The following is a 26,077-nucleotide window of genomic DNA, read 5'->3' on the forward strand; positions in this document are numbered from 1 at the left end:
GTCAAAGCGTTCCGTCACGCTGAAGATTCCACGGGCATGACTCCTCACATGGCTACACAGCGTGAAGCCCCAAATACACATCTGCCACATCAACATAACATGACGGTATATCTTGTTCATTTTCTATTCTGACACCGTTACCATTCACTACTTCTCCGATAACTTTTTAACTTTGTCTCTGTCTTTCTAAATTATATAAAAATATTTATTACTTTTCTCACCCTTGTCTGCCCAGTAAGCTCGTGATCTTATGAAAGCCCCTTCAGCTCTTCGTTCATAAATCAATTCTAATTCAGTCTTATTATCCTCATATTCCTTTCGTAGGTTTTCATCATCACTATCCTATCACTGATTATCCAATACGGATAATTTCTTTATAAGTTTTCTCTCCCTTTTGGACTGCAATTTATTTTTAGTTTTGGCATATACAATACTTACTGTCATTATTTGGAATTTAGTCCAATCCCAGTGCATTGTTGGGTCTAAATCTTCCTTTACATTCTTAAAGAAAGTTTTAATTTTATCTACATACTCTTGATCTTTAAGTAACGAATTATGAAATTTCCAAAAGTTAGGCCTACTTTTCCTTTCCTCATAATATTGTAAAATTACAGCTTTATGGTCACTACGAATGCTGGGTTGTATACAACAATTTTGAACTGTTTTACACAAATTTTCAGAAATAAGCCACAAATCAATGTGCGACTGAGTGGTATTATTGGCCTTCCATGTATCTTGAATATCTGGAAATTCCATTTTTACAAATATGTTGACATTTTTAATCAAATTATTTGGAACAATAAACATGTGCTTATAAACAGAAAAAGCTTATATGATTCAGATTGGAAAGAAGCAGGTATTATTTGTGTTTGGCAATTACTAAATTTCCTGCAAAGACAAACATTATCTAGGATGTATGGATTAAAATTCCCCAAAGAAAATACAGATTGTATACCAATGCCATAAAAAGAGCAATTGGTCAAAATGTTTACTATAAATATATGACTTGTTCTTTTCCAGGGGCGTAGGGGTAGCCTAATGGTTAAAGCGTTGGCTCGTCACGCCGAAGACCCTGGTTCGAATCCCCACATGGGTACAATGCGTGAAGCCCATTTCTGGTGTCCCCCGCCGTGATGTTGCTGGAATATTGCTAAAAAAGCGGCGTAAAACCAAACTCAGTCAGTCAGTCTTTTCCAAGTGATGTTTGCCACGATATAAACGGTGTAAAAGTTGCTGATAGTCCTGATAATGTCAAGTCCTGGTACAGCTTAATGCATAATATTTGTTCTGTGGCAGAAGAGGATACTTATAAATGGAAAATTGTACAAGAATCAGAATTAGAAAATAAATACAAACAATTACAGTTTAAGATTCTTCACTCAATTTTGCCTTGCAATATATATCTGAACAAGTTAAATGTTAAAGATAGTAAACTGTGTGAACACTGTGGCAATGTTAAAGATAGTAAACTGTGTGAACACTGTGGCAATGTTAAAGATAGTAAACTGTGTGAACACTGTGGCAATGTTAAAGATAGTAAACTGTGTGAACACTGTGGCAATGTTAAAGATAGTAAACTGTGTGAACACTGTGGCAATGTTAAAGATAGTAAACTGTGTGAACACTGTGGCAATGTTAAAGATAGTAAACTGTGTGAACACTGTGGCAATGTTAAAGATAGTAAGCTGTGTGAACACTGTGGCAATGTTTACACTATCAGACATTATATGGTTTATTGCTCTCACGTTTTGCCATTCTGGCTTTCCTATTTTAAATGGGCAAAAGCAAATATTCAAGATAAGGTATATCCAAATTACAGAGATGTTGTATTATATGGCCTTAATGGAGACTCCGAAGACTGTAAATTATTTAATTACAATTAATTGTATGCATTGATGTTTGCTAAATTTATAGTGTATCGCTGCAAAGTCACTAGAAGTAATTGTAATTATGACACTTTCATAAAACATCTAAAATTACATCATAAAATACTGCAACATATCAGAAAAAATGGAAGTCAGAGAGTGAAATCTTTATGTGCATAGCGTTTAACAGTTATGACAAGTGTATATCTAAATATGACTAATCATATATTAACCCCAACACCCTGGTATGTCCATCCACGTGACACTGTACAGGGCATGTAAAAATCGTGGAATTATATTGCTAATAAATAATGCTAAAAAAGAGGTTTCCACTGAACATGTTTAAAGAAAGAATAAAAAATAAATAAAAAAAACATAACATGACGTCATAACATCAATTTATCTTTGCCAAACATCAATTTGGGTATACACTTCATGTCGCTCTCGATTTTCGTACATTGATGACAGGGCAACGTGCTGTGGTTGTTTTTAAAAGAGAGGCCAGCTGATATGACTTCAGCTGATGCCGTGTTTGTGGTGGACACAAACGGTGCGTTGATTAAATCAGAAATAGGGTTGATCTGTGCATCTTTTTGTCTGAAGTACACTACACAGGACGAATAAAATGCGTCGTGACCACCATCATAAATCAAAATGTTCCAGTTCACAAGACGTACTTGGTGATTACACCAGTCTCAATGCCGACCGTGTTTTTGGCATGTGTAGTGAAATGTTGCCCTCTGTCTATTGATGAAGACATCCGTGACCCTGACACCATCCTCTCTCTTTACGACACCCCTGTCCCCGACACTACCCCCTCCCTTTACGACGCCCCTGACCCCGATACCATCCCCTCTCTTTACGACATCCGCGACCCGACACCATCCACTCTCTTTACGACACCTTGTCCCCGTGACACCAATACCTCTCTTTACGACACCCGTGACCCGACAACATCCACTCTCTTTATGACACCCGTCCCCAAACCACCCCCTCCCTTTACGACACCCCTGACCCCGATACCATCCCCTCTCTTTACGACACCCGCGACCCAACAACATCCACTCTCTTGTTGCAGGGGCGGTGGGGTAGCCTAGTGGTTAAAGCGTTGGCTCGTCACACCGGAGGTTCTATTCCCCACATGGAAACAATGTGTGAAGCCCATTTCTGGTGTCCCCCGCCCTGATATTGCTGGAATATTGCTAAAAGCGGCGTAAACCCATAATCATTCTCTCACTCGCTCAAAATGTTGCAAAAAAAGCAAATTGTTATTCTATACCAATTTACCAAATGTGGAATGAACTGCCGCATTTTGCTGTTTAGGCGTTTAGAGGGAAAACACTTACTTTAGTTAATTTTGTGTATATTTTCAAGGCAGTAAGACGAAAGGTTTTGTCCATATAGTTACATTCGGTTATATTATATCTATGGTACAAGTTAGGTTTGATGATAAGGCTATTAGAATGCAGCTGACCTCATAACACCTGGACTGTAATAGAAATACATTAGATGGGCTTGGATACTGATTGGCTTGGACAGAGTGGACTAGACTGATTGAAGGGCACAAGTAGTTGACTTCAGGCAGTGGCCAGGAGAGGATACCGAGAGGATGTATTATGCCGATGAATAAATATATAGCTGAATTTACAAACTATGCAAATATATTTGGAGACCAGGTAAGTGTTGAAGGTTTAACACCTTTGCCATGAAAACGCTTGGTTAGTCATCAGTCAATAATGTTAACTGTTCAAGTACCTCGTCTCGTATTTCAGTTGATTTACGTTTTGAAACAATAAACTAATGTCACCTATAGACAAAATAATTATACGATTTTTTCATATCTCATTCTTATTTGCGTGAGGACAACGAAAAAATCCTTTGTCGTGTATTCATTACAACCAAATGAGTAACAATAAAGATGCCCTATTATTTTTGCTTTTAACTTTCTCAATGGGTGTTAAACCGAGAAAACCCACATATATATATATATATATATATATGAAATTACCTATCCTTTGAACCATGTGTCTATTATTTCACGGGGCACTATTACCTGTGACACTCACCACTCGTCAATAGAACAAACGGTAGAACATGGAGTCTGTACTCAGAACATCAACTCTCCCTGTTGTGTGTCTTCTAGTTGTACACTATGTAGCAGGTAAGTCATTGTTTTACCCACATGTGTTACTGTCTTATCGTAAACATACTGTTTGTAGCGGTGATTCAGATTCAAAAGTCGAACATCAAATACCTGTGACATACCTGATTACCTGACCTACTTTCACACCTATAAGCTCAGACAGTAGAATGTGAATACACTGAGACCTGCCCCATGTATCCAATCAAAGGTGTAAATACATAGTTTCAATTTCAACTAATAATCATCGTTTATTAGAGTAATACTGTATACTGGGTGTACTTCCTTGTGTCATGGACACGGTTCACTGATAATGTTGTTCCCTGTGATATAATGTCCAGATGTGCAAAACGCGTAAATGTAATTAAAAGCATTATTTGTAGGGATTCACGGCGCCGCGGCTTGTGACAGTCCACATGTAGACAACGAGAGGCCAGTTAATGTAACAGAAGGTATGTATGACGTTAACACAGTAATGTGTCGGTGCTAGGTGCGCAGTATTACATGAATATCTCTCAAACGTTTTGTCACAGCTCGTTGGGAACGGTTTCCATGAAGGTCAAACATAACCAGTGTCAGTGCATGCTTGAAGAAAATTACTTTTATCAACACAATTGTAAGAAGCTGTATAAATGAGAGAGCAAGCGCAGTTTCCCCAAGCTTATTCCAATGGGCGAAATGTTCCCTCATCTCATTCCCTCGCCTACGATCGATTGGCTGACGTCATGAGGGGAATCCCCCTCGCGTCCATGCATGCGTAAACTACGTCATAGCTCGCGTCCTTTGTAGCGGGGACGACGCCATGTTGAAAAAAAACTCAAGTCGTCCGTTTGTGTATTGACAACTGGTTGCGTAAATGAAAAGCTATAGAGCTAAATATACAACGACAATATACAACTTCTATACACAATATTTAATATCCCCGTAAGTTTAAGTAGCAACAGGTGCTAAAATTACCTTCACGATACATCACATCATAACATTAACCATTTTGTATGTCTCTGCTCGATATATCAAACTATGTTTCCCACCTGCTCATTATTATTTATCCTGGGGTTGAGAAACTCATTCTTTTTGAAGTCAGAAGGAATGCCTCTGACCTCAGAGGATGGGTTTCTGAACCCCAGTGTTGTGAACGTGGTTGCTGCTGCTGCCAAGTTGGAGGAGTCATAGGAGGAGGATGGTGTTGGTGGTGGGTGTTGGTGGTGAGTGGTTCCGGGTGGTGGGTGGTGATGATGGTGGTGGGTGGTGGGTACCTCTGCTTTTGTTGAGGACTCTTCTTGTGCTTGTACAAGCCAATTCGGGAATGGTAGGCTTTTCCAGTTCCAGTGCAGTTGTAAGACATGCAGGATTTCTTTGCTTGGGGCTCAATACTCCTGCAATATATATTACCGAAATATATTGTCTTATATATACTGCCTTATCATACAACTACATTTCTTCTAACGAAGCAAAAAAGAATGAATGAATGAATGAATGAATGAATCATACCAACTATTGGTCTGTCACTTCTCTATTGAAATTTTAAAATTAAAAGAACACTAACTTCGATAGCTTCTCGGTAAGTGCATGGGTATAAGGGAACAGGGCGAATGTCTGATATCAGCAGCTGTCAAAACCACTATGAAACGACCCGCGCGATGACACCGTTTGTATTTGACATGCGCGGACGTCGGAGAGAACAACAAAAATCAAATAAAAAAATATTGTTAATCAATTTTAGTTCACCTGCACTCATTATTTGTGTTTTCATTAATCACTATCCATTCATTTCTGGTCTATATTCACGTCTAATTTCCTATCATATTGATGTTTTTTAGATTATAAACACCATCTTTGCCACGTTCACACGAGGGTTTTTTATGGAATTAATTGTGGATTCATAAAATATTTATTTTTGATTTAAGTGTTTGTCATCGAAGTGACACAATCAAATATCAGTGCATAACACATAAGCTGGGAAATGCTAACAGAACTATTATTAAATGAATTGTTGTGATTACACGTCTAAATTACTGTAAAACTTAATTTTTACAATTTTATAAGCATGGTTTGCACTTTAGTTGTGCAAAAAGATTTGAACGGTAGGCTCACTAACACACTGACCTACAGGTCATGTCTGTTGTACATAGCAAAGCGTGTGTGCCCAGGTTAAGACTGCATTAAACACAAGGCACTGAAACAGGAAATACATTGTTGGAAACACGTGGATGGATATTACACTATGTATGAAATATAACCTGGGACAGCGTTCTATTCTATTTGTAGGACTAGTGGATGTCGCCTGTTACAGATCCAAACGATAGTGAGGGATGCGTTTACATAACAAGGCATGTTTACATGACGATGTGAAAAATGAGACTGTTTGTTGATCTCATGGATTATGTGGAATATACTATCCTGTGGCGTAGAGATATTTATCATATTTCAAGCATATTTCTAAATTAGATGGTTCAGAAGTCAAAGGGAGACAACTCTCTATTTAACGTCACTTATATTCCTATGACCTCCCTTGTGGGAAAGAGAGTTTTTTTGTACATGTATTGCCATTCTTTACACACCCATAATGTTCATAGTGATTCACAGTTTCATGAAAAGACAAGAAATACATAATTTGAGAATAGTACAAAACATTTTGAAACAATGACCACTCCTTTTGGACTATTGAACTCTTTGAGAAAATATGTGTATGCTTGGGATTTATCTGATTAAAATTGACTGAAAACGAACATAACATGTGGCAAAACAAATGCAACACTAAAAAAGTCTTGGATATGTTTAACCATCAAAATCTATGTGATTATTCTCAACTTTATGGCTCAAGGGCAAGCAAGGGAGATACTTCAGATTGTCTTGAGCAAGGGAGCATCTTATTTCTGAATAGTAGTGGAAAATCAAGTGCTTGTGTTCCCCTTCAATAGAAAAAACACATCTCACCCCAAAACATTCCAAGCTGCGCATGTGCAGAGGATGCACGTTACCAAGCCTGTATGATTCTTCCCTCTTTCATATTGGGTTAGTCAACAGGGTTAGACTCACATCATGAAGGTCCAACATCAATCAACTGCTAACTTGGATTGCAGACAGGTTACCCAGAGGTTCCCCATCGAAGGGTCGTCCTCCTTCATCTTAACATCAACTAAAGCAACTTTGCAAGTGATCAAGAACCAAGCTCAGACGAGTCTTCCTGAGCCTCACCATGTCCAGATCCATCAACAAGGCGATGATATCACACTTCAAAGATCCACAGTCCGACAAAGAATGTATGAATGTCCATGGTCAACCAACAGAAGTACTAGAAGTTTTTCTCCAATCAGATCTGGTCAGCATCGGCGGGAGTGACCTAACTACGTAGACAAGGAAGTATTGGTCAAACCTCAAACCTCAAACATTCATCACAAAAATCTTAACGAATAGATTTACCATTTCGGTGAACATAACGTCATCGCTCCATCTATCTTCCGTAGATACATTACGCAGAAACCCTGCAACCCAAGCTCACAGATGCGACAGAGTCACTTCTATTTAAAGATGCAATAGAAGTTATACCTCAAGAGGCACTCGACCTGGGGTTCTGCTCCCCAATTTTCTTCGCTCCCAAGAACAATTTATCAGAAAAGTCCAGACTAATATGAAGAAGTTCAACAATGATTACTCATTGAAGACAGAGAAGTTCAGAATTCTCCACCTTCTACAGTTGAAGCAGATGATAAGACAGAACAACCTTCTGTCATAGATTTATGGAATCTGCCTGTGCTAATCCACCCAGGGTCCAGGAAGTATCTACGATTCCTGTTCAACCATCAAAAATCCCAGTGGAGGGTTCTACAGTTTGGCATTTTCATGGCCCGTGGTTATTCACACGGGTAACCAAGCCTATCGTGTGCTTCCTGCACAGTAAGGTAATAGACCGATCCAGTCTGTCAATCAAAACTGGCGCATGCGTCAATTTTGGCCAATCAGCAGGCCGGGCGCGCTGTGTGAATTTGTCAGACTTATTTCCGGGGTCAAACGATGCATCCGAAGCGATGTGCTTCGAATTATGCCATTTACACTCGCTATATTTATTACATATTGCTGCGATTTGATGTGTACCTTAACAAAACCATTACGGTCAAGACAACAAAAATTGAGGCGGATCAAGAAACGCGATAGGCCTGACGATCAGTTAAATGTCTGCACCATCGTTCAAGAAACCTACGTCTGCCTGCTGATGAGAATTTGCACGAATTTCCACACTTTTGCACATGTGCAAAATCATTACCAATTGATGACAACAAATAGCAGTTTAAGACTTTGCAAGTGTTATAAACACGGACAATTCTTGTAACTACAAAATTGTTTTTGTTTATCGTTTTTAGTCACTACTAGGCATTGAGTTGGTACGCCACAAAGCTCAAAAGAGACAGGCCAGAAAGCCGTGACACAATGTAAACAAATCTTCATTTTGGTTAGGGTCAACCGAAATAGCAAAACATGTTACGTGAAAGAACAATGTGGCGGATATTGTCCCCTTCGCTCTTATATATTCTTCAATTTGTCACACATTTTAGGATGTTTTAAGTTTCATAAGCACAATCTGAAGGCCTACAGTATCTTGTTAACAGAGCAAAATATTCGAGGAGTAATATTTTTTATTCAAACGGAAATATTGTCAGTGTCAGCAGTTGCCTATCATGCAATATCCATGTATCAAAATTAGTTCATATGAGTGCCTATAAAACCATGCTTTAAATATTTCAGATTTTTTATAAAGAGTTGCATGGGACTTTGAACTGAATTACCTTCCTCCAGGTTGATCGAATACGAAAACTATGTGAGAAGAATAGTGACTTTCTGGAGTATTGGACGGAGTGAAATAAAGTGTATATCTTAATTATGAGAACATTATTTGAAGTTTTGTTACCACATAAATTATTCACATATAATGGTACATTTTAGGAGTAATATTACAACTGTAATTTTGATTAATTCACTGGAAATGATATCAAGGTATGTTTTAAGAATCTTGCTTTTTTTAGTAAACGTGGAAGGGTAATAAAATTAATAATAATCTAATCAGTAATAAATAATTATTTAATTGATTGACATATCAGATTTTTTAGATTTTAAGGCAGAACTAGGCAAACAAACACCATACATATCATGGCAGGACAATCACTTGGTATTAACTTAGTTTCTTGGCTCCTGCTTTTAGATGTTTTTTAAATACTACATTTACTAATAAGATAATTCTGAAAGTGATTGCTAAGTGAGTGATAACTCATTAAAGTTATTTCAACATCCAGAAAATTTGAAAAAGCAAAGGCTACGTTTTGGTCAAACCCTGGTCAGGCATTATCTAGTCCTGGAACAGAATAACTTACAAAAATCTCAGGTGACTTTTCATGTAACGGAATTAAGATTGAAACATATATTTAACCCATATTTGATGTAATTCTTCTGATAAATCATAAGTTTTTTTAGGAGGTTACTACTATTTGAAGACTGAGCCAAAGCTAGTGTTTATTAAGATGGTGGATTTGGACAAATTGTTCAAGGTTTGTTGATGGTTATTTGCAAAATGAGCTTCATATTAAATTGCACACTGGTTTGTAGGAGGTGAACGCTTCAGGACATTTTCATGTCTGTTTTCCTAAACCTTTGTTATGACTTTTACCAAATTTTGAATCAACTTTACTATAATTTTTATGACACCAGTAAGTATCTCAGAAAAGGAAATAGATCAAAATCAGTGTTATGTCCTCTTGGGATATGGTCTCAGATCTAATAAAACAAAGATTATCATTGTTTAAATAAGAAGCAATAATTGTATTGACAGAAGGCTTTGAACATAGGATATATTCTTTGCACCTTATTTACACTAGTAGTTAGCAGATAAACATCTCTGATGAAAAAACAATAGATCTACATTTGTATTTTGTGTAACATTCTATTTCAATGCTTGTTAATTGTTCGAATAACTGTGGATTCTCTGTTCCAAAATTTTGCATCACATGTTTCCTATTTGTGGAAGATGGGTCAGCTAGTGTACAGGTGCAGACTGTATCTTGGATCTTCTTTGTGTTCTGGTGCTGTGACATACCTGTACATAAACGCTGGCAGTTCATGAAGTCCAGTATTGTGGAAGTTTGTATGTAAATTAGGATTCCACAACAAAGTACATATAGAAAAATTAAATGGAAATGATGATTAAAAAAATGATTTCCTTATATTCAGTGTCATTTTATCATGGTGTACAGATTTTGAAGAGAGAAACTTTACTAATAGTTGCTGCAGATCAGCTGTTGAATATTTGCCTCTGGGTATGTCCAGATACGTCCATGGAAACATATTGTTTACAAGCCCAATTACCTTTTCCAGATTTCCAAATAAGATCAAATAAGTTATGCTGTGATTGATTTGTTTACATTAATTGTACAGACAAATAAGGTGCATGAAGTAGTAGACGGGAAATATTTTCTGCTTTTTATTTACCATTCTCTTAATTCATTAAAAGATAGAAACCCATGTTTTCTGATTATTGAACTAAATTTGAACAACGCAAACGGATAAGTAAAGGCGCCACGCGCAGTGTTGATAATCTATTTATAGATACCGAAACGATCTGCAACATGACCATGTGGTTGTGTTCACGAGTTTTAAAAAATTATAAACCCAAACAACAAAATTCAGTTATCCTTTCCCTGCTAATATCTGTGACGGAGGTGAATTGCCAGATAGATTAATTGATTCGAAAGAAATTACGCTTCCTACAGTCTCAGCAGCTAGTCAAGACGCTTTTTCATCGGGCATGTAACTCATTTTCACTCGCCAGTTGTAATCTGCCAGCTAAAAATATATTAAAAATCACATACGTATAACTTGCCTCTTTAAATAACATTCACAAACGACGGATACCAAAGTATCACAGGCAGAATTCATCAACAACTTTCGTAATCACGTAACGTTTCGCCGGCGGTGACGCCATTGTGATTTGCCAGTGGTTGTCCCCCCTAACGTCAAAAACGAAGTGGGCGGGGCTTATCGGCCGAGACTGGATCGGTCTATTAGATAACCCTTCTACCTAGACATTGGCATTAAATCACTTCAACAAGCCGTTATACTCAAACGTCAGGATTTCACCCTATGATTGCTGCCAAACGTCAGTGCAATCATTCACGAAGAGGGGCAGACTGCAACTACGACCCATCCAGAGGTTTCTAACCTCACTCTTGGACCAGCAGGACTTCAGACCACAACTACCACATCCCCTACTACATTATCTCCTATGGTGGACGACGAATTCAAAGGTCTGCGCAAGGACCTGCTGAACGAGCTTTGCTTCAACCTGCATCAGTATGTTAATGCGTCTCTACAAGGTTGGGGAGCACACCTCGACATACATGTAACCTCAGGGCTGTGGTCTCCAGAAGAGAAGCTTCTTCACATCATTCACCGAGGTTAGGCAGTTATCCGAGCCATTAACCACTGGGCCCCACTGATGACTAGGACAGTCAACTCACCCAGCCAGCAGGCAGGCAATCTGGTTCCAAAACTTCTAGATTGGTGAAACCTTCTCACTTATCCTCACAAGGTAAGGAAGACTTATCACTGCGTCTGGTCAGAGTCCTACGCATCTATCTACGTAGAACCAGCACCAGACGTTAGGCATTAAGACGACCCTTCATCCCGCTCATATGAGATCTCACAACAGAAGTCTCGAAACAACTATATCCTTCTGGATCCTCACTGATACTTCGAACATAAAGAGATGTAGGCTTAGAACCTCCCTCAGCCTCCAACCCACACGAAGTAAGAGCACTATATGGCATTTGCTCCTTCTCTACCTCCATTGAAGGATGCTTTGAGAATATTTTTCGTTTTTTCGTCAGCCTGTGAACCGTCAGTGAGGGAACATAATGAGGGAAGAATTGGCCCATTGAAGTAAGCTTGGCGAAAACGCGGCAGGTCTCTCATTTATACAACAGTTACGACTATTGTAGATGAAGACCTTATAAGATATGATAAAACCATCACTTTGATATGTCGAAATAACATGTTGTCTCGAAGTACTACTTTGGTCCCGTCTTAGCCATCTCTTTCAGGTTGTATTGAACCTCGAATAACTCGAAGTATTTCGGCTAGTCCCTCCTGCATATTAAACCCAACGGTGTTTAACTGTTCAGTCACAGTCAAGTTCAAGAGAAAAAATTGAAGATAGTAGAACCAACTCCAAGGGTCCTTCTCTATATCAGGACTTTGGAATACAAGTTACAAAAAAACGTATAGCTTGAGTGCGGCGTTAAACAACAAAACAAAATGGAAATAATGTTTCATACCAGATCGGAAAGAAGACTGACTGACTGACTGAGTTTGGTTTTACGCCGCTTTTAGCAATATTCCAGCAACATCACGGCGGTGGACACCAGAAATGGGCTTCACACATTGTGCCCATGTGGGGATTCGAACCCTGGTCTTGGGCGTGACGAGCCAACGCTTTAACCATTAGGCTACCCCACCGCCCCGAAAAGAAGAAGCCCATTGTTCAGACACTTCGATTTCATTCTGGTATCACTTCCTTTTTGCCCCATAAGTCACCAGTTTAACAGCTGCCTGTAAACAATCGAGTCTGGACCATACAATCCAGTGATTAACGTCATGAGCACCGATAACATGTATTAGCAATTAGGGCAAATATTTACTCATTAATGACCAGTGATCTCTTATATGTCCTGACCAGGTCAAGTTGCTGTTTTTATGTTAAATTATTCTTTTCCTTGTTTCATTTTTGCCCAAATATTATTTACATTTTTGTTTTGTCATGATTAAAAGTTATTATTAAAGCTTAATCAAGCATAGTGATTTCGTTATGTTTTTGTTTTATAAATCAAGAGCAAACTCAATTATAAGTAGTGTATTTTTTGTTGAAAAAAACTCTTGCAATATATTGCAATACATATCGCAATATATTCTTTTGCATCGCAATATGAAAATTCTCTGCAATACCCACCACTATTAGCAAAGGCAGCGAGTCTGACCAACCGATCCTGTAAGTTGCCTTTGACGACAAGCATAGGTTGGTGAAGACCAATTCTAACCCTGATCTTCACGGTTCCATTTCAGAGGAGTATGCCAAGTACTGTTGTAGCGCGATCAAAAAACGGTTCATCCAACTCAACCTCCCGGTTCGACTGTGCCTCGGAAGGCGGGTGTTGCGGAGAAGTCGACGAGCAGTACTGCTGTGGAAACATGTAAGTGTCCTTTTGACTAATGCTTAGTCTCTGAATATATATAATTTTGATAGTAACAAACAAGCCCATTTAAATTGAAAAGGAGCCCTAGGGAGACCAGAGATTCAGAACCTGTACCTGAGGAAATCTAGACTTTATTTGGGGCTTTAGCACTGCGGAGAGGGCTTGGCAGCAGGGAAAATTATGTGGTTCAGGGACTGTGAGGCAGACAATTGTCCTTTCTGTTCAGGAACATCTGATCACCCCTCCATAGGAACTCGCTTCATGCGCAGGTGAATTCGACAGCTTCCAATCAGCTTCGCGGCCTCTGAACAGTTTGCGCAAATAAGTAAATTATTCAGACTTTGATTTCGTATTTCTCCATCTCGAAACGAACTTTCAAGAGATACAAAGCTAAGGAAATGTTACTGTCAGTCAATAATTTCACACACTTGTCAACACTATATAAATTGTTTGTACATGCATATAAGTAACATGGAAGCGTGTTTCTGGCCATACAATTAACAAGATATTATAAAGTGAAGCTCATCCGCCATAACTGAGACGTTAAGGATATAAAACAAAAACTTTCTACTGTCTCCAGCAACTTCTTGCCATCGACCCGTGTCCGCCGCCAGTTTGTGATTAATACATCTGAACCTGCTCAAGTTTTATTTTTTAAGATTCTTTTCTGGTTCCAACGCGGATTTTTTATAGTCATAATTTACACTGTGTGACCAGGTTTGCCTCCAACATTCCTATAACCTTTCCTAGCAAATGTGGGAAACATCTCCAACTCCTTGTTCAAGTGACCGCCTCCGTGGTGTAGTGGTTAGAGCGTCCGCCCGGAGTGCGGAAGTTCGCGGGTTCGATCCCCGACCGCGTCATACCAAAAGATGTTAAAATGTGGTACTTGTTGGTCCCTGCCTGGCGCTCGGCATTAATGGGTACAACAAGGACTGGTCGGCTCGGAGTCAGTATAATGTGTCTGAGTGGGGTGTTCATGCTTCACTGCGGCATGGTATCTCAGTGAGCTAGCACTATAAAACCATCTTAAGTCTGGGCTAGTACAAGCAGCCGCATATACACATAAACACGCATGCACGTCGTCATATGAGCGAAATATTCTCAAGCACGACGTTAAACCCAATTCCACCACCACCTTGTTCAAGTCATACCAAACCAAAATCTAATTTACTTAACAAATATTTCAGCTGATACAACAACAAATAGCAGGTCTTGGGTATCTTGTGGTGGATGTGTCTATTCTTTTAGCAAATATTTTATGACACTGTATGAATGTTATATGTAGAGGGTGCACTTGCTTTACACATATACTTACCCGCCCATTGCAGCCATCAGGACCCATAAAGATCAGGGATAGAACTGGTCATCAACAACCCATGCTCGTCGTAAGAGGCGACTAACGGGATCGGGTGGTCAGGATCGCTGATCTGGTTGACACATGTCATCGTATCCCACTTGTGTAGATCGATGCTCATGCTGTTGATCACCGGACTGCCTAGTCTAGACCCGATTACTTACATACCGCTGCCATAGTCATCAGAAACTGTGGGATCAAAGTTGGACGACGATATTTAAGAAATACAGTTCGCTCTACCACCATGTATAGTGTAATAAAGCACACTTTCGCCCTGAACTATTCTAGTTAACGCACTCTACATACTAATCATTTTCACTGTACTTCATCACTCGTCTCCCTTACATAGTAATCAGTTTCAGTGTACTTCATCACTCACTCTACATAGTAAATATTTTCACTGTACTTCATCACCCGTCTCACCCTACATAGAAATCAGTTTCACTGTACTCCATCACTTGTCTCACCCTACATAGTAATCAGTTTCACTGTACTCCATCACTCGTCCCACCCTACATAGTAATCAGTTTCACTGTACTCGATCACTCGTCTCACCCTACATAGTAATCAGTGTCACTGAACTCCATCACTTGTCTCACCATACATAGTAATCAGTTTCACTGTACTTCATCACTCGTCTCACTCTACATAGTAATCAGTTTCACTGTACTCCATCACTCGTCTCACCCTACATATTAATCGCTTTCACTGTACTTCATCACTCGTCTCACTTACGTAGTAATCAGTTTCACCATACTTCATTACTCGTCGCACCTTACAAGTAATCACTTTCATCGTACTTCATCACCCGTCTCACCTACATAGTAATTAGTTTCACCGTACTTTATTGCTCTTCTCACCTTACATAGTAATCAGCTTAACTTTACTTCACTCGTCTCAGGGGCGGTGGGGTAGCCTAATGGTTAAAGCGTTGGCTCGTCACGCCGAAGACCCGGGTTCGATTCCCCACATGGGCACAATGTGTTAAGCCCATTTCTGGTGTCCCCCGCCGTGACATTGCTGGAATATTGCTAAAAGCGGCGTAAAACTAAACTCAGTCAGTCAGTCACTCGTCTCACCCTACATAGTAATCAGTTTATTAGATTTTTATTATCGTTATAATAGTTCAGGGCGAAAGTGTGCTTTATTACACTATACATGGTGGTAGACCGAACTGTATTTCTTTTCTAAGATGCCAAATTTACTACTTTCTAAAGAGTTGTAGTAGAGAGGAGGGGTTGCCGCACATGCGGCTTAGAGGCTTATTTTTATGAAATAATTTCCCCAGCCCCCTTAAACACGGCGATGGTCTATCGAAAGGCATCCTTCGATGTGCCTCCAGCCTAGACCCAAAGTTCCGAATATTGATTGAATGGGAGTCCCGGTGGTGTGATGGTAGAGCGTAGGACTCGTGACCCGTGACCCAGCGACACGAGTTGGAGACGGGGTATCGGCAGAAACTTTTGCAAGTGAAACAAGTTAAATAAGATGGTCGTCCAGCCTAGTAGCGCCAGGATCAGTCTTCTCGTCGTTTCTCTGGCTGTGGTTTGAAACCAGACGCTGAAAAACATTTTTAGAAGCCACAATCATGGTCTATGGTCGGGTTGACCTAATGTGGGTTTCTTGAAAAGTAGTAGTAAGATGAGGGTTTATTATTATTTACTAGCTTATGTTTACATCAACAAAACAGTTTAAGGTGAATCTTTGATGAGATCTTTGTTCTTGGTAAGGAAGGTTTGAATGATTTGTTGTCGACCCTGTTGTATGAGCTTTTTTTCTCGTCTTCACCGATGTCAGTGGTTTTCAAGTCTTGGTTCGAATCTCTTCTTTCATTTGGTGGTATTTTGCGATTTCCTACATCACCAAACCTTACTCTTCCTCGGAGATTTTGCTATCGGTGATCGCGGTGGAAATATGATCGTTGATCGTGTTTAACTTGGCTTCGGCCAGAACCCTGATCTCGTCATGCTTCAACGCTTTCCGTTGCAGACGACGTGAAATGAATTTAAGGGCTACTCCCGCCAGCCCCGACACCCCGGCGGTTATTTCTTACCCGAGGACGACGGGTGTGGCCACGATGGTGGATAATAAGCCACGCCTGCTACTTGTAATCCCATGCTAACTGCCACGAGAGATGTGTCCATGCCGTTGATGGCATTGATAGTACTTTTTGTGCAATCCGAGTCGCACGTCGCGTTCTCGTTACAATTGGTGTTTAATTTCGCTGATCTGTCACAAACGAAATCCATCCACGGTTTCGAGCGTTTGAGCCACGTCGTCCATGGCCGGATACAATCCCATCTCGAGTATATTATAAGTTAGGAAATGAGCTTCAATTGATCCTCCGTCAATATTTGATGAATATACTTTAAGCTGATGAGGTACACGTGTTCGGGTGTTCGGGTGGTGGAGTAAAATTTCATCTGTAATAAGAACCTCGACTCCCTCGAGGCTTGTGGTGGAAGCTGTTCCTAGTTGTATATAAATACGACAGCGTTGATTTTTATGGTGATCGTGCCAGCGTATGTTTAACTCAAACAGAAGACCCACCCGTTGTCCGGAGGCATTTATTATCGAACGACGTGGATAATAAGGGTAGAACCTGGTATCACAGTGATCCACGAGTCTGGGACTTCACTATATTGTTTTAAATAGAGCCATTTTGTTATGTCTTGCCAGTGAGGGACTAGCATATAACCCGTTTGATCTGGTAATGGTGATGAGTACATTCCCTCTTTATGAACCGGAACAAACTCCCCAGTAGAATCCCTTTCTTTTTGAGTTCGAGGATATGACCATCCTGATCCATGAAGAGATAGAGGTAGGTCAGGACGATATTGATGATCCAGTTCAATTCGACGATGACTTCTCGTCATTGGTACACATTGTTTTGTAAGTGCAATACGTACAAGGCATTTTCCGTACTGGGTTCGTCGAATCCTCGCCGTCGTTCGCCTTGAATGTTGTCTGTCGTGCTTACCCGATCGAGATGAACGAACACCTCGTGATAGACCACGAGGCTCGGTAATTTCGAACCCATGGCGGTGTCTTGGGGTTGTACGTTATTCGACGGAAACCCGAGCGTTCTCACCAAGGGCCTACCGAATCGGATGGGTTTTTCCCCATTCGTGAATGTCAGCGTTCCGTTCGACTCATTGAGTTTGAGGCTGGCTCCCATGGGTTTGAATATTTCTTTGTGGAGCATGTACACTCTGTAATAACCGTCGGACAACTCGTGGCGATTGCCATCGATGAATATCTTGTTGTTCCCTTGACGTTGACTGATGTTCGCCCATCGCGGGTAGTAGGTGAGATCGCAGAGAGCGACTTCGACGTCCCCCGACGTGTTATCGATCGCCTGCAGCTGTAAAACGGGCTCACTGTTCATGTTTCCCGGGAGCGTGACGTACATGTTACACATATACGGGACACTGCGGTATACTTGCAATAAGGCTACACTCAAGTACAAGCCGGGAGTGATTTATCCTAAAAGCGATAATTTAAGTGCTACCGATCTCACGCACATGAAGATCGTGGTGGATGCGAAGGAGGGTTCCAACTTTCGAGCTCGATTTATCGATGTATTTGAAAAGTATAGGCTTTCGGTCACGAACGTCAAGGCAATGCAGTTCTGGCAGAATCAATTCAATTTTGCTGTGTAGTGCGCGACGACGGGGTGCGGCGTGACCTTGAACAACACGTGTTGTGATGTGCTGAGTTGGTCCATGTGGGATGCGTCTAACAATCCATACGATCGGCGCGCTTACGAACGGATTTGCGGTGAATTCGAAATTGATCCAAACATGGATTGGCATATACCGGGTACGAACCACGGGTTGGGTATTCCCTACAGTGATGGACTTCCCGTGAAAGAAGCCAGGTCGAACATCAGCAACATCTCGACCATAAAACAGCGCTCCTGGTCGGCGGGATCGCGGTCGGGGTGTGCCTCATTTGGTTAAAAATTATTTGGCAGCAACGTACACCAGCCTGGCCACGCCTACGACGACCACCCACAGATTCTGGCCGAACCACGTGACCGTTTTCAACAACAAGCCCAGCAACCAGGACACGATGCTGCCCAGATGCCTGGCAGGGCTTCCGCAGCATTGCTGGCCAGTCTCGCCAGGGCTTCCCCGAGCGATTTCAACTGTTTTTTTATCCAGTCTCTGACATCGCCCCCCCCTTTTTGGGTGGTGCTGGGGGTGTTGGTGTCGTGCCGCCGGATACGATGAAGCCCAAGGCCGTCAGAACGCTGGCAATGGTGATCCCTTGTTCCCGGAACAGATTTCGGATCCTATCGGCCAATGTGGTGTCCTCGTTCAACACTCGGGCGATGGTTTCGTGCACGCGCCTGATCTGGGATCGAAGCTCTTCTCGGAAGGAGGACGCCACTTCCAAGGGGGTCGATCTTTACTCTTCCAAGTTACGCAATCTTTCTGTGATCTTTCACAAGCGATATGCTCATCGAGCGTGTCCAGTTTGGCTACGTAGTCCACAAGGGATCCACAAATGGTTGACATGGCCTTGTCCAGCCCTCACAGTCCCCAAAAGGTAAATTCGAACCTGGTACGTGGCCAATAATTTTTCGACGTCGTTTGATGCATCTTGAGCATGTTGTCGTACCGCTCTCAAATCATCTCGAATGACTGCACCCGCCAAGGCATCGATCTCGGCATTCGCTTCTCGTAAAGCCTTGTCAAACTTCCCGCTTATTTTTTGTCAATAGCTGGTTATATTTCACTTCACCATCCTGTATAATCTCAGGAGCGACACACTGTGGAACATCAACCTGAATGTACCTGTGTGATCGATGAAGAGCATTCTGATCCTGCCGTTGGAAGAATTTTCCACGTTTCAAAGGGTCAACAAAAGATATTGGAACCCCGAGATCATGAAAGTCGGCGTGCCCAACCAGCTGTTCAGCCAAGGCATGCACGCTTACCATCAGTGGGACGAGATCCAAAAGTGCTCGATCAAGCGCCTGCCGGAAATCAACGCGATCGTCAAGGACCTCAGTCTCGCCTACGTGAAGCTAGGAGAGTACCTGACGACCAAGTGCACCCTGTGGCTGGTCATGCAATCCACAGATGGCGATCGACTGCACATAATGGAAGATTCGTGCAGGCTATCTATTGATTTGCCTTGCGATCCGCAGGCCATCTATTGATTTGCCATTGTTTGCGGTCAGATGGGATGCGGGATGGGGGATGACTGTGTTTGTCTTGGATATGCACGAAGGGTTCTATCGGAATGTTTTCGATCATATGGTGATTCTTTGCCCTACGATACGCGTCAATAATACGTACACGGAGAGAGCGTGGCTGATGAAACGACTTGGAGGTGTATAAAATCGACCCTGGAGTACGTTTACAGGACTGGTTACGAGCCTTTCATGAGAAGTTCGAGGGAGAATCGACGCTGCAGCGTGAATAAAGAGACCACCAAAAAGAGAGACATGTTATCGTATTTACCGTTTTCAGGACGTCACATGAAACACAGCGTTTGGGTCCTCACACAAAAATTCAACTTGGTCCTGAAAGACCTGACGGAACACACGGGATGGGTCTAGCTTAGCAAAATAAAGCAACCTGCTAAGCAAAACCAAGCAACTTGCTTCGCAAAATTAAATGTATACCTCCTATAGATTAAAAACCATAACGACGTTTGAAATTCTCGTGTTGTTTTACCTGACATTCATCTCGTTCTGTTTGGGTTATGTCGGATTTTATTATATTAGATTTAAAAACAGATTGATGTATTACAAGATGGCGTTGGACCACATGCTCGTACAAATGATATCCGAGGAGGAGAAGGAGAGTGAAAATGATCATGTCAGGGATAAACGAGAGAGACTCGTGGCCCTCGTCATGGGTGGGAAGGGGAAACAAAATTTGGGCGAAAACATGACAACCGATTAAATTTATAAGATCAATAAGCTGTACGCGAGATACGAATCCCGATTCGGTGCCAAAATGACTAAAACCATAGGGTCGACTCTAACGCAATGTTACACCGCGATCGCTTCGTCTCTGCTTCCCATTCCACCGGCACGTCGACCTTATTTGTGCGAAGATCTCGATGTGGATCCATTTATCGGTCACACCTTGAACACCTTTAGTTGCGAGTTGTATCACCGTATATACAACGCGCAACTGAAGGTGTTCAAGGTGTATTCTTAGCTCCCATCACCGTTGCGACCATTAATGCGAGGCACTGCCAATTTAAACATAAATGTCCGACTACTGATATACGAGATGACGGAGCCGAACACAGAAACAACTCCTGCGATGGAGGAGGAGACCCCCCACCAAGTGATTGATACCGTCACGAAGAAACCCAAGAATAAAAAAAACGTAGCCGCCAGTAAAAAAGGGGGGTTAGCTAAGCATCATAAACTGACCCCGCCGTGGCAGCCGCTGTCATGGGTATTACCGTGGTCGTATGGCTCCATCAACAAAAGACACCACCACCACCATCGACAAAACCACAATTAGAGGTAAACCCACACGTTACGTTATAATCATAAACCCAGACGGAAAAACGTTCGTCAACGCGTATCACGCCGCCATGGTCAGCAGGCTGGCCATAGGCTACACTCGATTGAGCAAAATGATCACCAAACAACCGGCACCCAAACTCAATTTCAACCTGCAAGACATGGGCATGCTCTTGCTCAACAAAGAGATGTTTGTCAAGCAAGGCATCATTCCGGAAAACATATTTAAGTAAGAAAGTATAAAATATATGGAAAATGGCCACCGTCGCGATCATGCTAGGCGGGGCTCTCATCAATGCCCTGGACGTCGACGACGCCATGCAACAATACTACCTGATCACGGGCAAACGGCTCGACCCCCTTGGCAGCAAACCCACCCTCTCTCAGTATTACACCCCTCCCAAGGCACAGCTAGACCGGGAGCTGATTTTTGTGGCCTTAGGATTAGCTACCACCGTATTCGTCGCCAAGCAATTAGACTAAAATATTTATTCATGTGTATAAAATATATTTACATGCGTATAAAGATGGAACGACGCGCACCGTTTCGGTGTCAGTAAGTGCTTCTCGGAAAAACCGAAACCTCCGGCAGGAAATGCACCACCGACTATTGCGGCATCCACATGATATCCATCAAAAAGGGTTTCGTCAACTACACGTGCGAAGTGTGCGGGATTGGTGTGAAATGTCCTTATCGTCAATGCAAAGCCCACGGAGCCAACGTGGTCTCAAGTCATCTCATATACTTGACGAAAAGAGATTATCTCAACGATCGTAACCAACTCCTCAGAATAAACATTTAAAAAAGATTATGTGCCCTTCATTGAACAACCTATTAGACATTTGACTTCGCGCTTGAATATAATTTTATTTTTTTTAAATAAAATTTTCGCACATTGACATAGCAATCATGACGACCAAGGGCGAACTCAAAGCTCTCGCTAAAAGTCTTGGATTAGTGGGTTATTCTCGCATGAGGAAACCCAATCTGCCTACCTTGCTCGACATGAAATATGGCAAGCCCCCTACCGTGCGAGACCTCAAACTCATGAGAAATGAGGAAAGCTTTTTTATTTCTGTAGTAAGGTGGCAAGTCTAGGAACGATCTGCCTCTGAACGGTACGTAGTTCGCTATATCCAAATAGATGGCATTGGAAGACAATGAGCCGGTCGAATTGAGGTTTGTGCCGACGGACCATGCCGTGGGTAAGTATCTGAGAGGCTGAAAAATGACGGTGCCGTCTAACATCGACGTCAAGAGGCAAGCAGGAAGTCGTACTTCAATCCCACTCGATCCCTTCGACCCTAGATACCTCGCTACAAAAAATACAAGAATCGTTGGAATGATTGACGCACAGGTGCTCCGGGTGGGTGGTGGGAAGTATCAACGCCATCTATTTGGATATAGCGAACTACGTACCATTCAGAGGCGGATCGTTCCTAGACTTGCCACCTTACTACAGAAATAAAAAAGCCATCGTCAACGTTAAAAACAACGATGATCACTGCTTAAGATGGGCGCTGAGATCTGCCTTATTCCCCGCCGATTCTAAAGTGGCAAACAGACCTTCGAGCTATCCCTCAGACGATGCACTCAACTTGGACGGTGTAGACGCACCCACACCCATCTCTCAAATGACGAAGGCAATACGATGATCGTGCACCGAATCAGCTCCAGGCCTGATGATGTGCACAGAATCAATTTATTTCTCGTCAAAAAAGGCGACCGGTATCACTATGCGTGGATCAAAAGTCTGAGCCCACTATTGTACGACCAATCGAACCACAAGGAAAAGAAACATTTCTGCGAATGATGCCTGCACGAATTCAAACGAGAAGACCTGCTGGAAGCACACCGGGATGATTGCCGAGGCGTGGCAGGGACGGCCGTCCGAATCGACATGCCGTCGATATCCCCAACAATATGGCAAAATACATCTCGTTTTCACTCAATGGTCTGAGATTTATCAATAGTGCTCAGTTCCTCCAGTTCCTCCTTCAGAACAACGTGTTTGAAACAGTATCAACTCGACCCTGCCTGGTACTACACCAGCCCCGGTCTCTCGTGGGATGCCCGCTTGAAGAAGAACAGAGTTAAACTGGAATTGCTCATGGATTACGACATGCACCTGTTCGTCGAGAAAGGTATGCGTGGTAGGATTTCCATTGTCTCCAAAAGCCAACAACAAATACGTGAAAAGCTACGACTTGAGCAAGCCCACCAACCACCTCCTGTATCTCGACACCAACAACCTCTACTGCTGGGCAATGAGACAGTCTCTAGCTACGGGCGGGTTCGAATGATTGGACGATGAGATCGATATCATGAGCATCGCGCGGGGATTCGAACAAAGGCTACATCCTCGAAGTGGATTTGGAGTATCCTGCGGCATTGCACACTGCTCACAACAGCTATTTTCTGGCTCCCGAACGGTTGACAGTGAACTGAGACTGGGTGTTGGACTATCAACTAACGTTGCACGGAAAAATAAGCTGGCCAACGTGGAAAAACTCGTTCCGAACTTGATGCACAAGACCAAGTATGTGGTGCACTATCAGAATCTGCAACTGTACTTGTCGCTGGGCATGAAGCTGACCACAATACGTCAGGTGCTGCAATTTGATCAAAGTCCCTGGATGGAACCTTACATTCGGCTGAACACCGAGCTGAGAAAACAGGCCACCAGCGACTTCGAGAAAAATCTCTACAAACTGATGAACAACTCGGTGTTCGGTAAAACCATGGAAAACTTGAGAAAACGAGTGACGGTCAAACTCGTGTGATCTCACGAGGAAGAAAAACTCAGGAAACTCATCACCAGCCCGGCCTTCAATCGAAGCAAACTATTCTATAATGGCTTGGCAGTGCTACACATGAACAAAAGCCGCATCAAGATCAACAGGCCCGTCTACATGGGGATGAGCATCCTCGACCTCTCCAAACATCTCATGTACGACTTTTATTACAACCGACTCAAGCCACAGTACGGCGATCGATGTGAAGTGTTGTACACGAATCAGATTCACTGCTCATGGAAATTCGTACCGAGGACGTGTACGAGGACATGGCGAAACACCTGCACCTATACGACACCAGCGATTACCCCCAGACCACGCCCTACACAGCACGACCAATAAAAAGGTCTTCGGTAAGATGAAGGACGAATGCGCCGACACACCGATCGCCAAGTACATCAGCTTGAGACCTAAGATGTATTCTATTAAGAAAGCCAATGTCGACGAAATAAAAAAAAAAAGGGGTGAAGAAATATGTGGTGAAACGACACATCCAACACACCCTCTTCAAAGAGGCTCTCTTCGATAAACGCACGTTCAAACACCCCATGAACGCGTTGAGAAGCGACAAACATAACATCTAAGGCATCACTCTCAAGACCTCGCTGTCGCCCCTTGATACGAAACGATGGATTGCGAACGATGGCATCCACACTTATAGCTATGGGTACCTAACAGTTGACCTCGACGCGTTGGCAGTTTTCGAGACCCCCAATAAAGGAGACAATTGAATGAACGTTAGCGTGTATACATCATGGAGAAGGTTGGAAAGGTGTGAGCGCCATCCCGAAGCTAGCCAAAGTCGCTCGCGTCTCCGAGGATACCACCAAAGCTTGGCTTAAAAAACAAGCCATCTGGCAAGTGTACCTGCTGGCTCCCCGATACATCCCGAGAAGAAAGTTTGACATTTCCATACCCAACCGTACCCATCAAGCCGACCTCCTGTTTCTCCCGCACGACAAGGTGAGAAACAAAATGTACAAGTACGCCCTGACCGTCGTGGACGTCGCCAGTCGCTACAAGGAAGCGGAGCTGTTGACGACCAAAGATTCGAGTCAAGTCGCCAAGCCCTTAGAACGCATCTACAAACGCAGTTGTTTGACATGGCTGACCGAATTACAAGTCGATCCCGGACGCGAATTCAATGGGAGCTGTGTCCCAGCTGTTATCGAAGCATAAAGTCCAGGTGAGACGAGGCGTGGCCGGAGCTCATCTAAGCCAAGCAATCGTTGAAAGATTCAACAGGACTTAAGCCGAGCATTTGTTCGGACATCAATATGCCCAAGAGATGGTCAACCCAGAAAAACGATTGACGGAATGGGTGGTACGCTTACTGCGAGTGGTGTCGGCGATCAACAACGAAGTCACTCGACTCCTCGATAAAAGACCCGTCGAAGCCATTCAAATGAAATCTGTGACGACCGAATCAGCTGTGCCATCGCGTCATGGCCAAGAGATAAAACTACCGGACCGGGTCGTCGTGAGGTATCTGTACCAGCCCGTGAACTCGAAGGAGGGATAAACGTCGCGCCACAGACCCTGTATGGTCCATGAAAATGTACCACGTCGACCTAGGGACATCAAAGACGACAAACCGAATCTGTATTACTTGCAAGACGGACCGGGTAGGAGATTCGTCCGAGAGGAATTGATGATCGTCCATCACGACATGGTATTGCCCACTTCTTATTAAAGATTCGTCTTATGTATCTCATTATCAACATGTGGAGATTGATCGAGAAACGGTTGTTCAGACGCGTCGGGGTGGACGTCAGTTGCCTCGATATTTACGCCGCCCTGCGTTGAGTCATAAGTCGAGGGAAATTCACCAGCCTGTACGACAGTTTAGGTCTTGTGGACACCGACCGGTTACAATGTCTCATGGATACGTTAATCGATTATAGCCTGAAAACCAGGGAACGCACCGGCACGTACTCCACCTACCCCGTAGCTTACTTGGACAAGTTCATGGCAGACCCACTCCATAAAGTCGTCGCAGAATATTACGGCTAAATTTAAATCCAGTCCAAACCCCGTTTGCTTTCCAAGCTTATGTAACCCGATTTTAAAATAATTGATTGTGGCTCCCGTGTGACAGGCCACAGCCAGAGAAATACTCTGACGTCAGGTCTAGACGGCGTTGCTAAGCTCGGCCGCCATCTTTGTTTGGCTTAGCTACGACGG

General features: G+C 42.5%; 1 protein-coding gene across 3 annotated transcripts in view; it reads left to right on the forward strand.

The window, feature by feature from the left end:
• The first annotated feature begins 3,893 nt into the window (after window positions 1–3,893).
• Window positions 3,894–26,077, forward strand: part of LOC124258667 — a 50,620-nt gene continuing 28,436 nt past the window's right edge. The window contains exons 1-3 of one of the 3 annotated variants that reach the window (XM_046692742.1): window positions 3,900–4,026; window positions 4,389–4,457; window positions 13,111–13,238. In XM_046692742.1, coding sequence (XP_046548698.1) covers window positions 3,960–4,026; window positions 4,389–4,457; window positions 13,111–13,238 — 264 coding nt within the window. In that variant the 5' untranslated portion in view covers window positions 3,900–3,959. Of the gene's footprint in view, window positions 4,027–4,388; window positions 4,458–13,110; window positions 13,239–26,077 lie in introns of all 3 variants that reach the window. The other 2 variants (XM_046692739.1, XM_046692741.1) reach the window with 2 other exon arrangements.

Source organism: Haliotis rubra, unplaced genomic scaffold, assembly GCF_003918875.1.
Source record: "Haliotis rubra isolate DU_JTF1 unplaced genomic scaffold, ASM391887v1 Scf7, whole genome shotgun sequence".
NCBI lineage: Eukaryota > Metazoa > Mollusca > Gastropoda > Lepetellida > Haliotidae > Haliotis > Haliotis rubra.